This window comes from Eptatretus burgeri, chromosome 2 (genome assembly GCF_056783735.1).
Source record: "Eptatretus burgeri isolate ZD-2024b chromosome 2, Ebu_testis_v1, whole genome shotgun sequence".
In the NCBI taxonomy this organism is placed as follows: Eukaryota; Metazoa; Chordata; class Myxini; order Myxiniformes; family Myxinidae; genus Eptatretus; species Eptatretus burgeri.
Genome location: NC_140962.1, coordinates 102385396 through 102402609, shown reverse-complemented (window position 1 = coordinate 102402609; position 17214 = coordinate 102385396). Strand labels below are relative to the sequence as shown.

General features: G+C 42.5%; 1 protein-coding gene across 5 annotated transcripts in view; it reads left to right on the top strand.

The window, feature by feature from the left end:
• The window catches only part of NCKIPSD (NCK interacting protein with SH3 domain), a 105425-nt gene extending 92218 nt beyond the window's left edge, over positions 1–13207 (top strand). For all 5 annotated transcript variants that reach the window (XM_085870535.1, XM_085870537.1, XM_085870539.1 and 2 more), the window contains 2 exons: positions 9279–9451; positions 11208–13207. In XM_085870535.1, coding sequence (XP_085726661.1) covers positions 9279–9451; positions 11208–11417 — 383 coding nt within the window. In that variant the 3' untranslated portion in view covers positions 11418–13207. The remainder of the gene's footprint in view (positions 1–9278; positions 9452–11207) is intronic.
• Positions 13208–17214: the final 4007 nt, after the last annotated feature.

Sequence of the window (17214 nt, the reverse complement as noted above, 5' to 3'; positions counted from 1 at the left end):
TAGATAACTTATACCAACGAATGCTGAACCTGTTGTCGGCCTACACAACCGATGCCCAACGATAGTCTAACGTAGGCATAGCACGTTGCACGCATCGCCGACGATGTCGTGACATAGCCTATTAAAAGGCTGATGCACAACGATTCGAATCATAACTGCCGTAGAAATGGAAGTGTCAACATCACAGTCACACCTTGGCGATCTTGCCAGCGTATGCCGACCTAAGAAAAATGTGTCTAAAACGTTGGGGCACGTCAAATACGGTATGAGTAAGTTTGGTATACGTGAGTACAATGCTAAAGTACGCTATCATACGTTGTAGTAAGTAGAGTACGTCAAGAAATTTTAAACATGTTCAAAATTTTACGACGTACTCGGCGTATGACACACGTTCCGCATGCGATGGGGATAGGTTGTACACACGATATGTGGACGCTTACACACGTCCACAAAGGCTACTTATAAGCTACTCGTAAGTCGAAACACGTGGCGGTAATGTCTTTTTACGCGAAACTTATTTCTAACTTATGTTTGACGTGCTTTGAACCAATTCTTTACGTAGTCCCAACACACATCGACGTATGTAGACGTATTCCAATGACGTCTTCCGGTCGACAAAAAAAATAAATTAACGTGTTTCTAGCTTACAACTGCCATATAAAGACGTGTTCCCAGCAGTTTTGGGAATTGGTATATAAAAATGGTGTTCATAAAAGGGGAACCCAACAGTGTTTTCGAGTCCTTTTTGAGTCGATGTCCATGTCAGCAGTATCAGTATCAGTATTAGTATTAGTAGTAGTAGTAGTTTGTTCATGTTGGCAGTAGTAGGTGAGTGTGAGGGGGAGGGTGTGGGTTATGATGGATCGTCCTTGCGTCCGCGTGTCCACGTGTAGGTTCATAGGCTGCCACTCAACGATTTAAATGGCTGCATCTCCACTATTGAAAGTAGACGCTTGCGCTCAACAATTGGATTTTTTTTTACACTCAACGACTTTTAAACGGTACCACTCAGCTATTTTCATTGTTTACAATGAACGATTTAAATTGCTGTCACTCGCCTTTGTTTTTTGACGCTGGCGCTCGGAAATTTTAATCGTTTCTATTGAACGTGCTAAATCGCTCCAACACCACTATTGAAAGTAGACGCTTGCGCTCAACAATTGGATTTTTTTTTACACTCAACGACTTTTAAACGGTACCACTCAACTATTTTCATTGTTTACAATGAACTATTTAAATTGCTGTCACTCGCCTTTGTTTTTTGACGCTGGGGTTTGGAAATTTGAAGCGTTTCTTCTGAACGTGTTAAAACGCTCAAACTCGACTATTTTAAATAGACGCTGCCGATGGACAATTGGAATCATAGCCAAGCTCGACATCGAAGTGTGAGCATCCTCGTCATGCTGAAGAAAAGTTTGAAGAATGCTGCAAATAAGTGTCCTGGCTGTGGCCGTGGACGCTGATGCAAGGATGATCCATTATAACGACGTCTTTCAGCCTATGAGTAACTTAAAAGTAATGTCTGTCGATGTGTGGCAACGATTGCGTAACGTGCCAACAACACGTTAATCATAGGTTAGAAATAAGTTTCGGGTACGCTAAACATTACCTCGGCGTGTCTCAACTTATGATTAACTTACAAGTAGCATGTGTTGACGTCTGTCAACGATCGCAGACCGCGCATACAACCTGTGGCCAGCGTAGCGGAACGTGAGTCATACGCCGGCATACGTCGTGAAATTTCAAGCATGAAAAAATTTGAGGACAACCAAAAAGTACAACGTTTAAAGCCAACGTACAATGACGTATGGCAGTGTTTTTCAGCGTGCTCTCAATGTTATCAAAACTTACCCATAACGTATTCAACGTGTGCCAGCGTTTTAGAAAAAAAATTCAAAAATCGGCATACGTTGGCTAAAACGTCAAGGTGTGACCGGGCCTTTAGGTCATTGGCTATAAATTTTTTCCATAACACTTCCGATATTCGAAAAAAATCGATAAATCGATATCCCTTATGGGATTTTCCATTCAAATCCACTCAAGTGTAAGGCCTACGGGGGACGCAAATTTCCACTTTGCCCCAGGCGCTGTTTACCTCCGCTATGCCAAGCTGTTAGGGTTAGGTTTAGGGTTTGGGTTAGTGTTAGGGTTAGCTACCCTAACACTAACCCTAACAGCTAACCCTAACTCTAACACCTCACCGTAACCCTAACAGCGACCTCCAACCGCAACCCAAACCCTAACCCCTAACCGCTAACAGCTATTCAGGAAATTTGCAAGTAAGCCTGGGCGTTGTCCGAGCAACGCCGGGCTTTACTACTAGTATTAGAATAATTTTAAGCTTGTGGAGCAACATTCTATTTTTTTCGACTTTTTTGGACCACCCTAATCCGCATCACTCCTGAGCTCACACCAAGTTAATTCAACTTCCTGAGAAAGTACAACCTTCGCATTGATTTATTGTATGCATCAGTGGTATTTTCATAAAAAGTTAGCTTTTTATCAATAATAGTGCCCAGGTATTTGAATTTGGTAACAATTACCACCTTTTCACCATTTATGGTTGCAGGCTCATAATTGTGACCTTTCCTTAAATCCAAAATCATCTCTCTCGTTTTGCACACATTCAGAGTGAGACAAAAGTCCCCACACCACTTCTCGAATGCATCAATCTCATTGAGGTACGATACAAAGGACGATTGATCAGAAAGACAGCCAACAATGGCAGAATCGTCCGCATACTTGATAAAGTTACACACTTCTTTGAGGATCAATAATCCATTGATGTACAGACTAAACAGTAGAGGTGATGAGACACAGCCTTGTGGAGTACCAGTATTCAAGATTGATAACTTTGATAAACTACCATTCACCCTCACCTGCTGAGGACTGTCTCGTAAGAAACTTTCCACCTACAGTGGGATATGGGGATTCAGACACTGGTCACCCAACACTTTCAGAAGGGTAAATGGTTGCATAGAGTTGAAGGCTGATCAAAAATCGATAAATAATACACAAACGTACAATAGATTCCATTCTGATCAAGGTGACTTGTGATTCGATGAAACAAGCTGAGCCAAGTATCTTTGATGCCGCGTTTTGCTTTGTGTGCAAATTGTAAAGAATCGAATCTGGGTGCTACATCTGATATTGTAAACTTCTCGATCAATTTCTCCATGCATTTACACAGAATGGAGGTAAGGGCAACACGTCTAGAATCATTGAGCTGCCTTGAGTGAACCTTTTTTTTGGCACAAGAATAATGATGAACTTTTTCCAGCAAATAGGAACACTAAAAAAAAACAAAAAACGTTTTTACAGCCATTTTTCCCTGCTGTGCAGGGGTTTGGCTTTTTCTTGAGGCAATGTTTTATGGCCGGATGCCCTTCCTGACGCCAACCCTGGTCGCCTCTTACGACACACAGGGATATGGTACACCTATTCTAACCGGGGCATACACCAGGACCAGTACACTGGCACTCATTTCGCCGACCTCGGAAGGATGACAGGCTGAGTCAACTCCCTGGTGTTAATTCAGCAGCCAACGGGGCTTGAACTCAGGACCCTTGGATCCCAAGCCGCCACCCTAACCACTAAGCCAACACCAGGCTTCAAATAGGAACACTGTGAGTAGTTAAAAGTAACTGAAACAATCGAGTACCGGATTGTCCGGTGCATAAACTGCACTTTTTTATCGGCGAAAGAGGTAAAAGTTGGGGGTGCGTTTAATACATGGGTATAGAAAAAAAAATCTGTCTTAAAAACGATCAATGATTAATTTCAATTACATTCCAAATGAACAATTTTTTTTTTTTTTTTTTAGCAATCAGAGCTGCTGTTGAGCTCAATTCGGCCATTTAAATTTTGAAAATCGGAAATTTGTACAGCATTTTATGAACCGTGGGTGAAAATTAAATAGTCACGCTCGGAAATGTCCGGAGCCGCCTGGAGTTTCGGTGTGTGGCGTATATAGAGTCTCGCGGCTCTGAAAATGCCATTAAACACAAAAGAAGAATAACACCTGGTCTCGCATCAAAAGAAGAATTATTCACAATCGCTGGAGTCTAATAACGGAGCATCCACCTCATATAAGCTTGCGTGCATTCGATAACAGGCTGGGGGCAGTCACATGACCCTCGAGAAGGGCCGCTTTGTGCTTTGCAAGTGTCTCGGCTTACGTCACCAGATTACGTCACGTATCATCCATTCTATCCATCAAGATGTCAAGGCGCTCATTCACCACAACGTTCAAACTCTCCCTCTGCCAGTCTATGTAAGAGTTTGGGAACCGGGAAACTGGGAGGCGATTCGGTGTGGATGAGTCCGTTATCCAGCGCTGGAGAACAAGCAAGGCAACATTGAGAAGATGCCAAGGAAGAAGCAGGCGCTGAGGGGAAAGTCAGCAAAGTGGCCTCAGTTCCGAGGAGTGTCTCGTTGCTTGGGTCCGGGAGAAGAGAGCAGAGGGTTGCGCCATCTCAACACTTGCTCTCAGGCTGAAGGTGAAGAGCTTAGTTAAGAATTATGACATTGGAGACCTCACGGCCCGCCCGTTGTGTACCGACAGGTTCATGCCCCTCGATCAATTGTTGGTTCGACGCCACAAACACATCTCCCATCAACAAGCCAAGGATGGGCTATGTCACTGCTGGTCCGACTGGATAATGAGTAGGGAGAAGACCCACACCAAGACCAGGAGGATGAGAAAGGTCAGCCTTCTGATGATCTGCTGCTGGATCGTCAAGGTGTGGGGGAGATACTGTTACGAATTTGGAAGCTTACTGCACAAAACAGCCAGAGTCCTTATCGCTCAGTTATATCGGTAAGTGTGTATTTCTAGTTAGAATCCATCCCCTGTGTCTCGCGGGAATTTTGTACATGCGCTGTAGGTTATTTTATAGATAGGATTTGTTACATTTTACATCGACAACGACAACCCTCTGCTCGCGGCATTGTCAGTGTGCTTCGTGCGCTCGCTGGCATGCGGGCATGTCTGGAATTCCATGCCCCAGGCGGTGTGCGTTTCGGTGTGGATTTCGCACCGCATATGGTCACAAAGCGTTTTGCTTTGGGTGCGCACCAAATAAGGGTATGCGTTGTTTTCCGCCCAATGGGCGACGAGCAGACCAGAGTCGGGGCGGTCCTTGGCAAGAAGGCGGAGCCGTGACACACCATCCACCCAATGGGAGCAGGCCACGGGAGCGGACGGGCCCCAAAAGAAAAGCGACAAAGGCGATTGATTTGCGTCTAGTCTGATCGAGTGCGCGTCTCTGTCCGGGTCTGCGGCTGACTGCACCACGCGGATCCGAGGCGTCTCGTCTAGCGCATTGCTGCGGGCGGTCGACCATCTCAACTCGGGAGATCATCTCGTGTCGCCTGCCTGCGAGCCAGAGAAGCGTGCCAACGCCTGACGCTACCCGCCGTACCTGGTGCTTGGAGCATTGTGTTGCGGGTTCGAGTCCCGTTACCCCAAGATTGTCGAGAACCACACGAGGTGGACAGGTCTATCTCTTTCTGGGCATTTGCAGGGGTTTCCTTAGTTTTGGGAGTAGGAGGCTACCATTAAAAAGTAGCAGGTTACCATCACCACGAGCGAAGCGAGCGCAGCTGTATGGCCGGGGTCCAGGACCCGCCTCAGGCCCTGGAAGCCGGAGGATCCCAGATGACTGGAGATGCATTCCAGCATGATTTCTGACATGAAATGGTTCTCATATTATCATGCTGTTGGGGTGGAAAACTCCACAAAAACAGGTGGTTTTATTTTTCTTTCATTCATTTTATGCATATTTCCCCTCTTCGATTTCATTTTACTTTGTTAAATATTGTTTATTATTATTTTATTGTTTTATTTTGATTTAATAAACAGCTCAAACTAATAACTTTAGACTAGTTTATTGTTTGAAAATGAATGATAAACATGTATTTAACTTCACTCGTTTTCTGATAATTTCTTTATTTGATGTCAGCTAGCTTCAATCAGTCAACCAATCAAACAGTCTAAGTGTGAATACTGCGTCAGTCACAATCCCAATTTTGTTAAACTTCCACCTTACATTATCCGCCAATAACGTGTTGTTATACCGTCAAGAAAAGCTCGCAAGTCCATGGTACATGCATGTACCTTCGGTACCAGTATTCAGTTGGCCAGTTCACAGCTGCTCATACTTGGCCTTCACTTCAGTGAATAAACGGTGATTTTCAGTGCAAATAACCACTAATAATAAGATGTACAAAAAGCTGCTTTAAGCTTATAGGCTAATTACTTTATAAATTAAAAAGGCACAACGGGTGCCCGTGTATTTTGGAGCCGTATCACTTGTCAAAAGCTCAAAATGGACGAGGTGAAACACGTGTTTCGCGAAACAACAACGTCGCACTCGTGACAGTGAAAGTTTAGGCCCATTACTGATGGCCAGAAGCTTACCTCCCATGTCTTTGGACTTCTTCGAAAATCCAAAATCAAACAGGGATTTTCGTTTCGATGCCATCGTTTCGGCACCGAAACTGCAAGGCCTCCGAAGTTTATTTTCTTGAGGTCATTGCTGTATGGAATCAGGGTATCAGGCCAACAGTCCAAAACGTGGCTAAAGCGGAGAACTCTCCATTGCAGGAGGCGGTTTTAGCTGCTTGTGTTATTTTTAGTTGTGTTGTGCTCGACCTGGCGAGAGTACTAACAGTAAAAGTAAGCCCGCTTTTATCGAAATACTCATGTGTTTTCGTCTCGGATTTCAAAACGGGGTGAGAGATTTCGTGGTGACAAAAAATAATAATGATAATAAAAAAAATAGAAATATCGGCGCTGAAGTAGGCGGCGACCTTTGACATTTTTTCTCTGAGTAGACGGCTGCGGGTCGCCGGTAACCAGCTTCTAAGGAAACCCCTGATTTGTGTGTCCTTGGGCCCCGTCTATAAGTAAACTGTGTTAGCGCTTTCTTTGCTCATTGTACATTGCATTTCTTATCGTCGTGATAACTCTGCTCTTTGTGTGCTTCCCCTCCCCGATTATTGTAAAATAAATTCCCCTTTTGTTGAATGTCCCAGCTCATCCTCATCCTTGTCCTTTCTGCCATTGGTTTGCCACGGTGCATATTGGGGATTAGGAAGGCCGTTGCTGCCGTAATTGTGCATTTGGACCGACGGACCTCGGTAACCATCCGCTCGGGTTACACACGGTTCGAGCACGGTAATGGCTCGTTCCGCTCGAGGCCTGCCAAGGGTGTGGTTCCCCGGTAGTTAAACTGCGTGGGCATTTAGGTATATTGAAGTTTGCAATTAACCCAACCCCACGCCGTCGAAGTATTGGCGACCACGGTCCTTTAAGTGACCTGTCGGCTCCGGAGTTATCCGGGGTGACGACCTATAAATTCCGGGTGTTCGGTGGAGCCGACTCTACTTCTACATCTTGCGGTCGTGCTCGCCACCGAGACCCGGCCCCACAACAATACCATCGGACATCATCAACGAGCATTTTTGAAATGCTGCATCTCCAACAATTTGGACTGCACAGAGGAGGACGACATTTGGGGGGAGAAGGCTGCAAATGATGGTGACAGTAATGTGGACTTGCTCGACCCTGATTCGGACAAGGAGTTACGTGCCGTCTTCGACAAAAGCATTGATTTCCTCGGGTTTCGTTGACGAGCTTCATCAAACCCAAACGGCCCTTTTCAGGGCCACAAATCCACAATAAATATGTATGATACTTGTATGAATCCCTTTTCTTCATTTTTCGAGTAACAAAAAAAAAAAATCCTCTTTATAATATTAAAAAATAAGAAAGAAAAATGTAAACTTCTTGGTATCCTCGCCACTATCTTCAACTTCTTGAAAATGGGAATAAGACTTGGATGAAATTAAGCGGACATGGGAGTAAGCATGTTGAAACCTCCGTCACTTTGTTCCATACAAACTTAATGTACGAACATATTTAGATCTACATCAGAAAATAGAATGATCAATATATTCATTTTTTTTTTGAGGGTGAAAAACCGGTGCGGTTAATGCACCAGAAAAGTATTTTTTTTTTGTATTTTTATTTTTATTTTTTTAATTTTAATTTGTTTTTGTTTTTTAGAGGGTGAAAAACGGGTGCGGTTAATACACAGCCACGGTTTATACACCGGAAAATACAGTAAAAACATTACTAAGTTCTAAACAGCACTCGTTCAAAATATCACTCAAATCCCACTTGGCTGTTGAATTAATACCAGGTTGGGTTGACTCTGCCTGTCATCCTTCCGAGGTCAGCAAAATGAGTGCCAGCTTGCTGGTATCCTGTGTCAGAGTGGTGATCCATCCAGGATTGTACCCAATAACCAGGATTGTACTCGATAACCCAAATGCTTAGGCAGCACCAATGCTCTGCACAGAGTATGGTCCCAATGGATGGATGGATGGGTCACGGTTCATGGACCAAGCTGTGAAGTTTTCTGTTCTCAAAGTTTTGTGCCGAGGGCTCTCTTCAAGATCGTCGCTGAGCAAGGGACAGCTTCCAACTGTAGTTTGTTTGTCGTAATATTCCCAGGGATGGTTTTCAATATCTCTGAAGTTTTTCGTCATCATTCCCGTAGCTCCTACTATCACTGGTTCAACATTGGCATTCTTCAGCTTCCAGGATCTTTTCACTTCATTCTTGAGGTCTTGGTATTTGGTCATTTTCTTGATTTCTGCATTGTTTTCTCCAAAATCACCGGTATTAACACCTTCTTCTCTCGCTTTTTGTACCGAAGTATGATATCTGGTCACAATGCTTTGTTTTTGATGTTCACGCTCGATGGGATCGTTAGGTCCTATGTGAGCGGTACTTGAATGTTTTCAGTGATTGCTTTTGGTTCATGTATCCACAAATTTTCTGGAACTGGGATAAAGTTTTTGCAGATATTCCTTCGGATTACTTCACAAACTCTGTCGTCGTGGTGTGTACAGCTGTTCTAACACGTTTTTTTTGTGTTCAACCATTAAGCATAACATACCACTTTCTTTGCAAACGCCACCTCCACTTTGCAAACCCACATGAGCCATTTTTCAAGGTGACATTGCTTTATTTTGACCAGAGAATTGCCTCCTCCCCCTGCATTGATTGGAGCTGAAAAAAAATCAATCAAATCTCAATTGTACCAGTGGCGCTTCCAGTTTTGGCCAAATGCCACAACATCTTCACTTGTGTGTTTCACACCGATCATTATTCATTGTTGCCGATTATTATCAATATTTTGCATTTCTTGCGGATGTGATGTCTCACATGTAATTGATTGCTGTTTTATGATGGAATATGCCACTAGAGGATCCTGTGAGGATGTTTAACCATGAGCCGCGGCCACCCCACGCTGTCCTAAAGTTCCTTCAGGACATGTTTTCCAACCCGTTGACGGCGGCCATCTTCTACCACACTGACATGCTTGTCATGATAGACATCATTGTTCGACAACTGTCTGACCTTTCTCCTGGAGACGAGGTATCTTCACACGCATGAGTACTTTGATTGGTTGAACTTTATTAATCTCCAATATATAAAGAGTGAAAGTGAAACCTCTGCTGATAGAATACCTGTGTTTGTGGTGAGTTCATCTCTCGATTGTTCAATCATGAGTTTGATTCCTGGCCGAGTTCAAATTTGACTCGATGTGGGAGCTCCAGTGGAAAACCTCATGATGTGGAGCACTCAGTCTTTTGGGGAGCAAGTTCATTGAATAAGTTAAGGTCTTCAATTTGTAATCATTGTGAAGGTAAAATATTCTTGGCTGCCTTTCACAAAAGTAGGCTTTTGACTGTTTCTGGGGCGATATGTTTGTTTGATCTAATGTGATCTATTTATTCCACATGTATGGCTGACATGATGGCTGCTCACTTACTTACCTCTCGGCTGTCTAACCTGGGTTTGAATCTTGGCCCAGCTATAAACTGTCATCCTGGTGTTTAACAGGCAGGGTGATTCTTCATTGTGTGTGTCATCCCTCGGATGGACGTTAAACTGGCCGTTTCTTCTGCTGGCATTAGTTTGTGGATGTTAAAGATCCCATGGTGTCCTTCATGAATAGTAGGGAAGCTATTGGTGGCACCATGAACAGTTTACTAATTCCTGCCCTCACTACTGCTGTGAAGGAAATGGCTAACCACCCAGCGTAACCCTTGCGAAGAAACTGTTTGGGCAGCACCGACGCTCTGTAAACAGAGAATGTTGCATCAGAATCAGAATGTGGGATGTGGCGATGGCACAGCCTCGGTTTCATTTCGCTTTCAGACATTGTTACAATTTTGCCATGCTGTTTCTCCACCGTTTGACTTGACTTTTCATTTGTCTTCTAACAGTGATTTAACTGATTACATCTTGCATTATAATGAGTACTGTACCTTAATAAAGTGTGCAATTATTTTATTTTTTGGTGGTGGGGTGGGGGGGGGGTCTGCTTCTATTCTGTCAACTTCGAAATGACTTGTTTTGTACTAAATTTTACATCTATTGAGAGTCCAAGGATTGATTGTTTTTACTTCTGCCACCGAAGGTGGATTGAGGTTATGTTTTCACCCCTGTCTGTCTGTCAGCAAGATGTCTCAAAAAGTTGTGGACTTAGTTGTGGAAAAATAAGGACCAATTGATTTGATTTTGGTGAAGATCTGGATCCAGATACGAGAATTTAAGTTATTCTTCACCATTGAGAAATGGGGCCCAAAACTATATCTCAAAACGTTGTGGACGGATTCGGACGAAACTTGGTGGACAGCTTGGGTGTGTGACAAGGACGAATTGATTTGATGTTGAGAAGATCCGGATATGATAAATTTTTTTAGTGATTCGTCATAATTCAGAGGTAAGGCTAAAAACTATATATAGCACGATATTTCAAAAAGTTGTGTATGAATTGGGTCGGTTACAAGACCAATCTGATCAAATTTTGGTTCAGGTTCAGATCTGGCCTATCAATGGTGTACAAAATGTAAACTGTTCACCCTGGCAGAGGAATGCACTCGACTGAGTGCTGTTCGAGTTGCGACTGTAATCTCAAAATCTGATTGTTCACTGACTTTTTGAAAATTTTCTTTGGTGTGCTCAATTTGTTGTTTTTTCTCTTGTGCAGTTGCTTCGCTGCCTCGAATGAATAAGACAAAAATCCAGATACTAAACTCTCCTGTAACCCTTTCACTGTTTCACGCTGCACCTCTTTTTCTTGACCCCCCTTTTGTTGTTGTTTTTATCCTTCAACCAACCTCAGATACGAACGGAATACTTGTCCCTCATGCATGCCACGATTCGTACAACGGACTACCTAGAACATGGGCATCGGCTCCAGGACCTTCGACGCTGCCTGCGGCGGATTCTCTGCGAGGAAACCCCTGAGGGAGATGCCCACTGCCAAATGGACAAGAGAATTGCCAAGCAAATCTGCGAGGACTTTCCATCCATTGCTGACGAGGAGGGATGAGCACGTATCCTTGGCTCTTTCTTCTTCTTTCTTTTTCTTCCGTTTGCATTCGCGGAAAGGATGCGTGAAGCCAACAATCCTTGGACTTGTATCGAGAACTCTGGTTGATTATGGTGGTTCTTGCAGCCACTTGCACTTGTCAATGGCTTGGTCAGTCGCATCTTTGAAAGTGCACTCGAGGTGAATTATTGTCAAATCACAAGGGATAATGCATCCTGCGATCCGATCCACTCCTGTCGCTTCATATCCCATTCCCTCCGTGAATTCTTCCTTTTCATCTGGCTCCAATTTTCAGTGCTTTGCAACTGCCCAGGACCAGTTTGAGATCCGTCAACGGGGGCGTTCAGATGTTGCACGACTGACTTTTCCATTGAACGTTATCTCAGGTCGTGCAGTAACGAACATATCATTCCATGACTTTGGAACACTTTTTAGTATTTGATACTTGGTCCTGTCCTTGCATCATACCATGTTGTGCCTGTCCACATTTGCTGTTACCTGCCCTTTCTGAGATAGATTTGTTCATCTCTTGAATACCATTAAGGCAGGTCGATTTGGGGACAATCAGATGGAACCTCTTCTTTTCAGTGGGCAAGTTTCAACTTCAGTTATTCTTCTAGAACTTGCTTTTTGTTTGTTTTATTTTTGCTTTGTTTTCTTTTGAATTCCTTCACATGCACCCTTTTTGTTTTTGTCCATTTGGGAATGAATATCATCCCTCTCTAATTGGGCTCTTCATAGTCTGGAGGTTTGTGCTGCCGATACACCTTGTAAGCCAGACCTATGGTCTGATGTCTCACACCACAAATGTCTGTTACAGCAAGTAACTGTTTTTGATCTCATTGTTTGCCTCAGTCCATGCCACGTTGTAAGCACTACCTTATCTCAACCCACACCCACGTCCCTTTCTGCCCCCCCTTTCCCACCACCACAATCTCTTCCAGCTTTTCTTGGCGCTATTGCCAGCCTATTCCCCTTATCTTTGGTTAACTGTTCCTTTTTTTTCTAATTTGATTGATCATTGCTCTATGCCAAACTGTATACAAATGTTGCTTTCACAGCTCCCCATTCACTGCATTATGTATATAATTGTTAAATATATATATATATATATATATATATATATATATATATATATATATATATATATATATATATATATATATATATAAAATTTCACAACACTCCTCTCCAAAACACAAGTGCGACCGACCTTTCCATGTGAGAGTCAAACCAAGAACTCTAGTTTTGTTTGTTTTTGGGGTGGGGGAGTTGTGGGCTTGTGCACCGTGTATTGGGAGCAGTGCTGTGTTGACTTATGGTGGCCTGGTAATGTTGTGGTGCGTGCCCAATCACATCTCGACTTGCGCATATAAATGAAGTCCGAGTCACCGTGGATAATGCTGCCAAAGTATAATCATACGAGAAGTGCTTTTCGCTCTGTGCACACACTGCGCTCAGCTCATTATATCAATGGAGATTTTTCGAGGGCACATGCATTGTTGGTAATACTGCTTTCTACACTTGCATGTTTACTATGAAATTAATAACCAGCAGAAAGACGCAATGTTTTGCATGATTCGGCGATCGACAAGTGCAGAACCTGCTCTGGATAACAGCCCAGGAAGTAGAGAAATAAATGTATTTATACTGGCTTTGAGTAATGTTAAATAACTGGTTCTTGCCAAATAGCTCCTTCAGTTTGACTCCCAGTGAGTACTTTGCCCGCACATCTCTTCTACTCTACTCTACTCTGTCTCACACACCAATAAAAGGGTATATCCTAGAAAGGAAGTCTGCAACACTTTTTCAAGCAAGTTTCAAATAATGAATTTTTTTTTTTTTTTACCGTTTTTTGCATCATCTCAAACAGTTCGTCTTGTCTGATGGACACGAGGCAACACGGGAAGTGAGTCTACGACTGTCAGTACGTCGACTCGACAGCATCTTCTATTATGATCATTGGCGGAAAAACTCTGGGCTCCTTGTTGGGCAAATGCAAGTTTAGGAATTGCCCATGCTGTTTCGGCAATTGATACGGAGTTGTCACCTTAAATATGTGGGGGTTTATCTTTCTCTTGCAAGGCTTCATCATCTGATATAATTGGAACGCTGGAGGATGGAATCTTCGCTAAGTTGAGACAGATGGGTCATGGAAGGTCCTCTCTCTCTGCATGGAAGAACACTTTTGCTCAAGCATTTTGTAATTAAACAGTTTTTCAAGGTTTTCTGTGCAAGTATTCCAGAAGATTTTCTGGCTCATCTGCAAAAGAAATTGGATTGCCTTTGCACTGGGTGTCATTGGGTGTTCTGAGCTTGCATCTTGCAGAGGGAGGACAGTGTTACCCTGCATTTGTTGCCATATTTATAGTCAGGGTACAGACTCTGCAGAGGTATCTCTCTTTATGTGAACCCAATGGTGCACACCAGCTTCATTTTTAGCTCGCCTGTTTGAAGAACAGAGAGCTATAGCGATACCCCTGGCGTGAGCGTCAGCATGAAAACGTTAAAGTTTTTGGTGCAAGTTATTTTTTCCTTTCTAATGTTTTTATCTACCACACTTTTTTATACACCTGATATATATATATATATATATATATATATATATATATATATATATATATATATATATATATATATATATATATATATATATATATATATATATATATATATCGGGGCATATTATGTGATAGCGGTCGTCCGTCTGTCTGTCTGTCTGTCTGTCTGTCCGTTCGTTCCTGTCCGCACTCTAACTTCCAAAGTTTTCAACTTTCACATTTCATATTTGGTACAGAGGCACAGACTGTGGAGAGGGTGTCGCAACATACATTCGTCATATAAAGTGGTTGCCATGGCAACCAGGATGCTGTTTTCCATGTAGTAGCACAATTCTGTGTATACCTTCTTGTTCGGGCATATATTGTGCTCACTTGCGCTCTTGTTACTGATTACAATATACAAATACATATATTGCTTTAAAATTATACTTCACTGCAATGCTTTATAAAAAGATTAATTTTATTAGACGTCTTTTAAAAACTCCTCCTCTTCTTCTTTCGGCTGCTCCCGTTAGGGGTCGCCACAGCGGATCATCCGCATGATCCGCATAGTGATTTGGCACATGTTTTACGCCGGATGCCCTTCCTGACGCAACCCTGGTCGCCTCTTACGACACAGGGATATGGTACACCTATTTTAACCGGGGTATACACCGGCCCAGTATACTGGTACTCATTTCACCGACCTCGGAAGGATGACAGGCTGAGTCAACCCCCTGGTGTATTAATTCAGTGGCCCAACGGAGCTTGAACTCAGGACCTTTTGGATCCCAAGCCGCTGCCCTAACCACTGCGCCAACACCAGGATACACGTCTTTTAAAAACGATAAATGTATAAACAGGCAAGCATTGGGTGGCTTTGACACCAACTCTGGTTCTTTAAGCAAGTATTCAGTTGAGGGTACAACCTCCTGGTTAAACTTCCAGAATCTAGGCTGATTACATCAACTCTCTCATTCCTTGCTCCCATCTCTGGAACCAAATTCCAGAGGTGGTTTTGTCTCGCTCTTCCCTCCAGGGCTTTACGCGAGCAGTGCGCCACCTTCTCTTTGCCCAATTCTGTTCCATCTTTATTACCCTTTCCTAAGCCAACCATATTACTTGCGAGTTTGTTTCCTCCTCTCCTTCATTTTCCTGTTCATTCATTCCCTTGATGTTTGTGTCATCGGATCTGTCTTGCTCTTCCATGAGCCTCACTCCTGTAAAGAAACAAGCTCAAATGAGCTAAGATCCTCATCCTCTTAGTGATGACATCATAGTTATATTATCAGTTATGTATCAGGTGTGTGGTAAATTATCTCCAATGCCCTATTCGATTCCATCTGAAGTATTCAAAAAGCTTGCGTTGTTTTGGAGATAATTGTTTATGCGATTTCCATTGCGATATTAAGACGTGATAACTTTTTTCTTGGAAGAATTTCCTCAATCTGAGATGGTTACTGTCGCATGTGAACTTTCTGCATGAACATGTCAAGTTTCAAGATGTTCTGATGAAAACTCTTGGTTGTGAAACAAAAAATTTCAGAAAATATTGATGACATAAAAGGAATATGACGTCATTGTGATGCATCAGATTTGCGTCAACCCATCTGTGCAAATGCCCCGTTTGATTCCTGCAAACAGAATTCAAAAAGCTTCCCGAGTTTCGGAGATAATTGTATCGGCGATTTCCATCAGCGGTGATATTATGACGTCATAACTTTTTTTTTCTCCGAAGAATTTTCTAAATCGGAGATGGTTACTGCCTGCGCATGGACTTTATGCATATACATGCCACTTTTCACAAAGATCCGATAAAAACTCTGGACTGTGAAACAAAAAAATGTGAAAAAATAGGAATGACGTCATATAAACGGATATGACGTCATAATGATATTATTTGTGCGTTAAATTATCTCTGCTAATGCCCCATTCCATTCCCGCAAACAGAATTTTAAAAGCTTGCCTAGTTTCAGAGATAATTTTTTTGGGCGATTTCCATTAGTGGAGACATTATGACGTCATAACTTTTTTTCTTGGATGAATTTTCACAATCAGAGATGGTCACTGTCTCTGCAGGGTCTTTTTATATATATATATATATATATATATATATATATATATATATATATATATATATATATATATATATATATATATATATATATATATATATATACACCAAGTTTCAGGAAGTTTGATGAAAACTAGGCTGTGAAACAAAAAAGTCCACAAGAAGAAGAACAAGAACAACAACGTAAGACTGAGAGATCGTCCACGAGGATCTAAAAAGGGCAGATATCCCTTTTTGCCTCTGAATGCCTTGGCCGTTGCACATTACCTTTGTTTTATCAGGAAGTAATGAACACTTAGATTGCAGTTGATACGGAGCAAGCACAAGGATACCAATTTATCAACACCAGATCAAAACCAGAAAATGCAAAATGTTTTTTTTTTTGTATTTTTTTTTTCTTTCCAGGGCATTGGTGAAGACTGTCTTTGGTGAAAACATCAACAACACCCCCTTGATGAGGCCCATAAACACTCTGCATGCATGTATACAATCACCCATCAATTGCCAAACTACAGAAAAGTCATGCCAACATCCCTACACCCCTTGATCTTCATAACTTCCAGGTACCTATCTAATTCTAATTTAAACTTATCTCCTGTTTCTGCTGCCACTTGCTTTCCAGGGAGACCATTCCATGCATTAACTCCTCTATGAGTAAAAGTCCCTTGCCTTGCTACCGTCTTAACTCTCCTCTTCTTTGCTCTCAGGCTATGGCCCCTGGTCCTATCACTGTCTTCTCTGTTGAATATAATTCATCTGAACTTATTTTATCGATACCTTTCATGATCTTAAACATCTCTATCATATCTCCTCGTAACCGCCTCCTTTCTGGTGTATGAAGCCCTGTCTCCTTCAGCCGCTCCTCATAGCTGAGTAATCATCAATCTGGTAACCTCTCTGTGACATCTATATCTGTGACATCTATATGACTGAACCCTCTCTGTGACATCTATATCCTTCTGTAACTGTGGTGACCAAAACTGCACACAATATTCTCGATGTGGCCCTCACTAAATTCCTGTACAATGTTAACACCACCTCTTTTGATGTTTTAATGATCCCCCTCCGAATACAGCCGAAAACCCTATTCGCTTTACCTGTAGCTGCCTTGCATTGTGCATGTGCTCTCTGCTTACCTCCCGTATCTATAACCACCCCCAGATCCTTCTCCTGTGTGACAAGC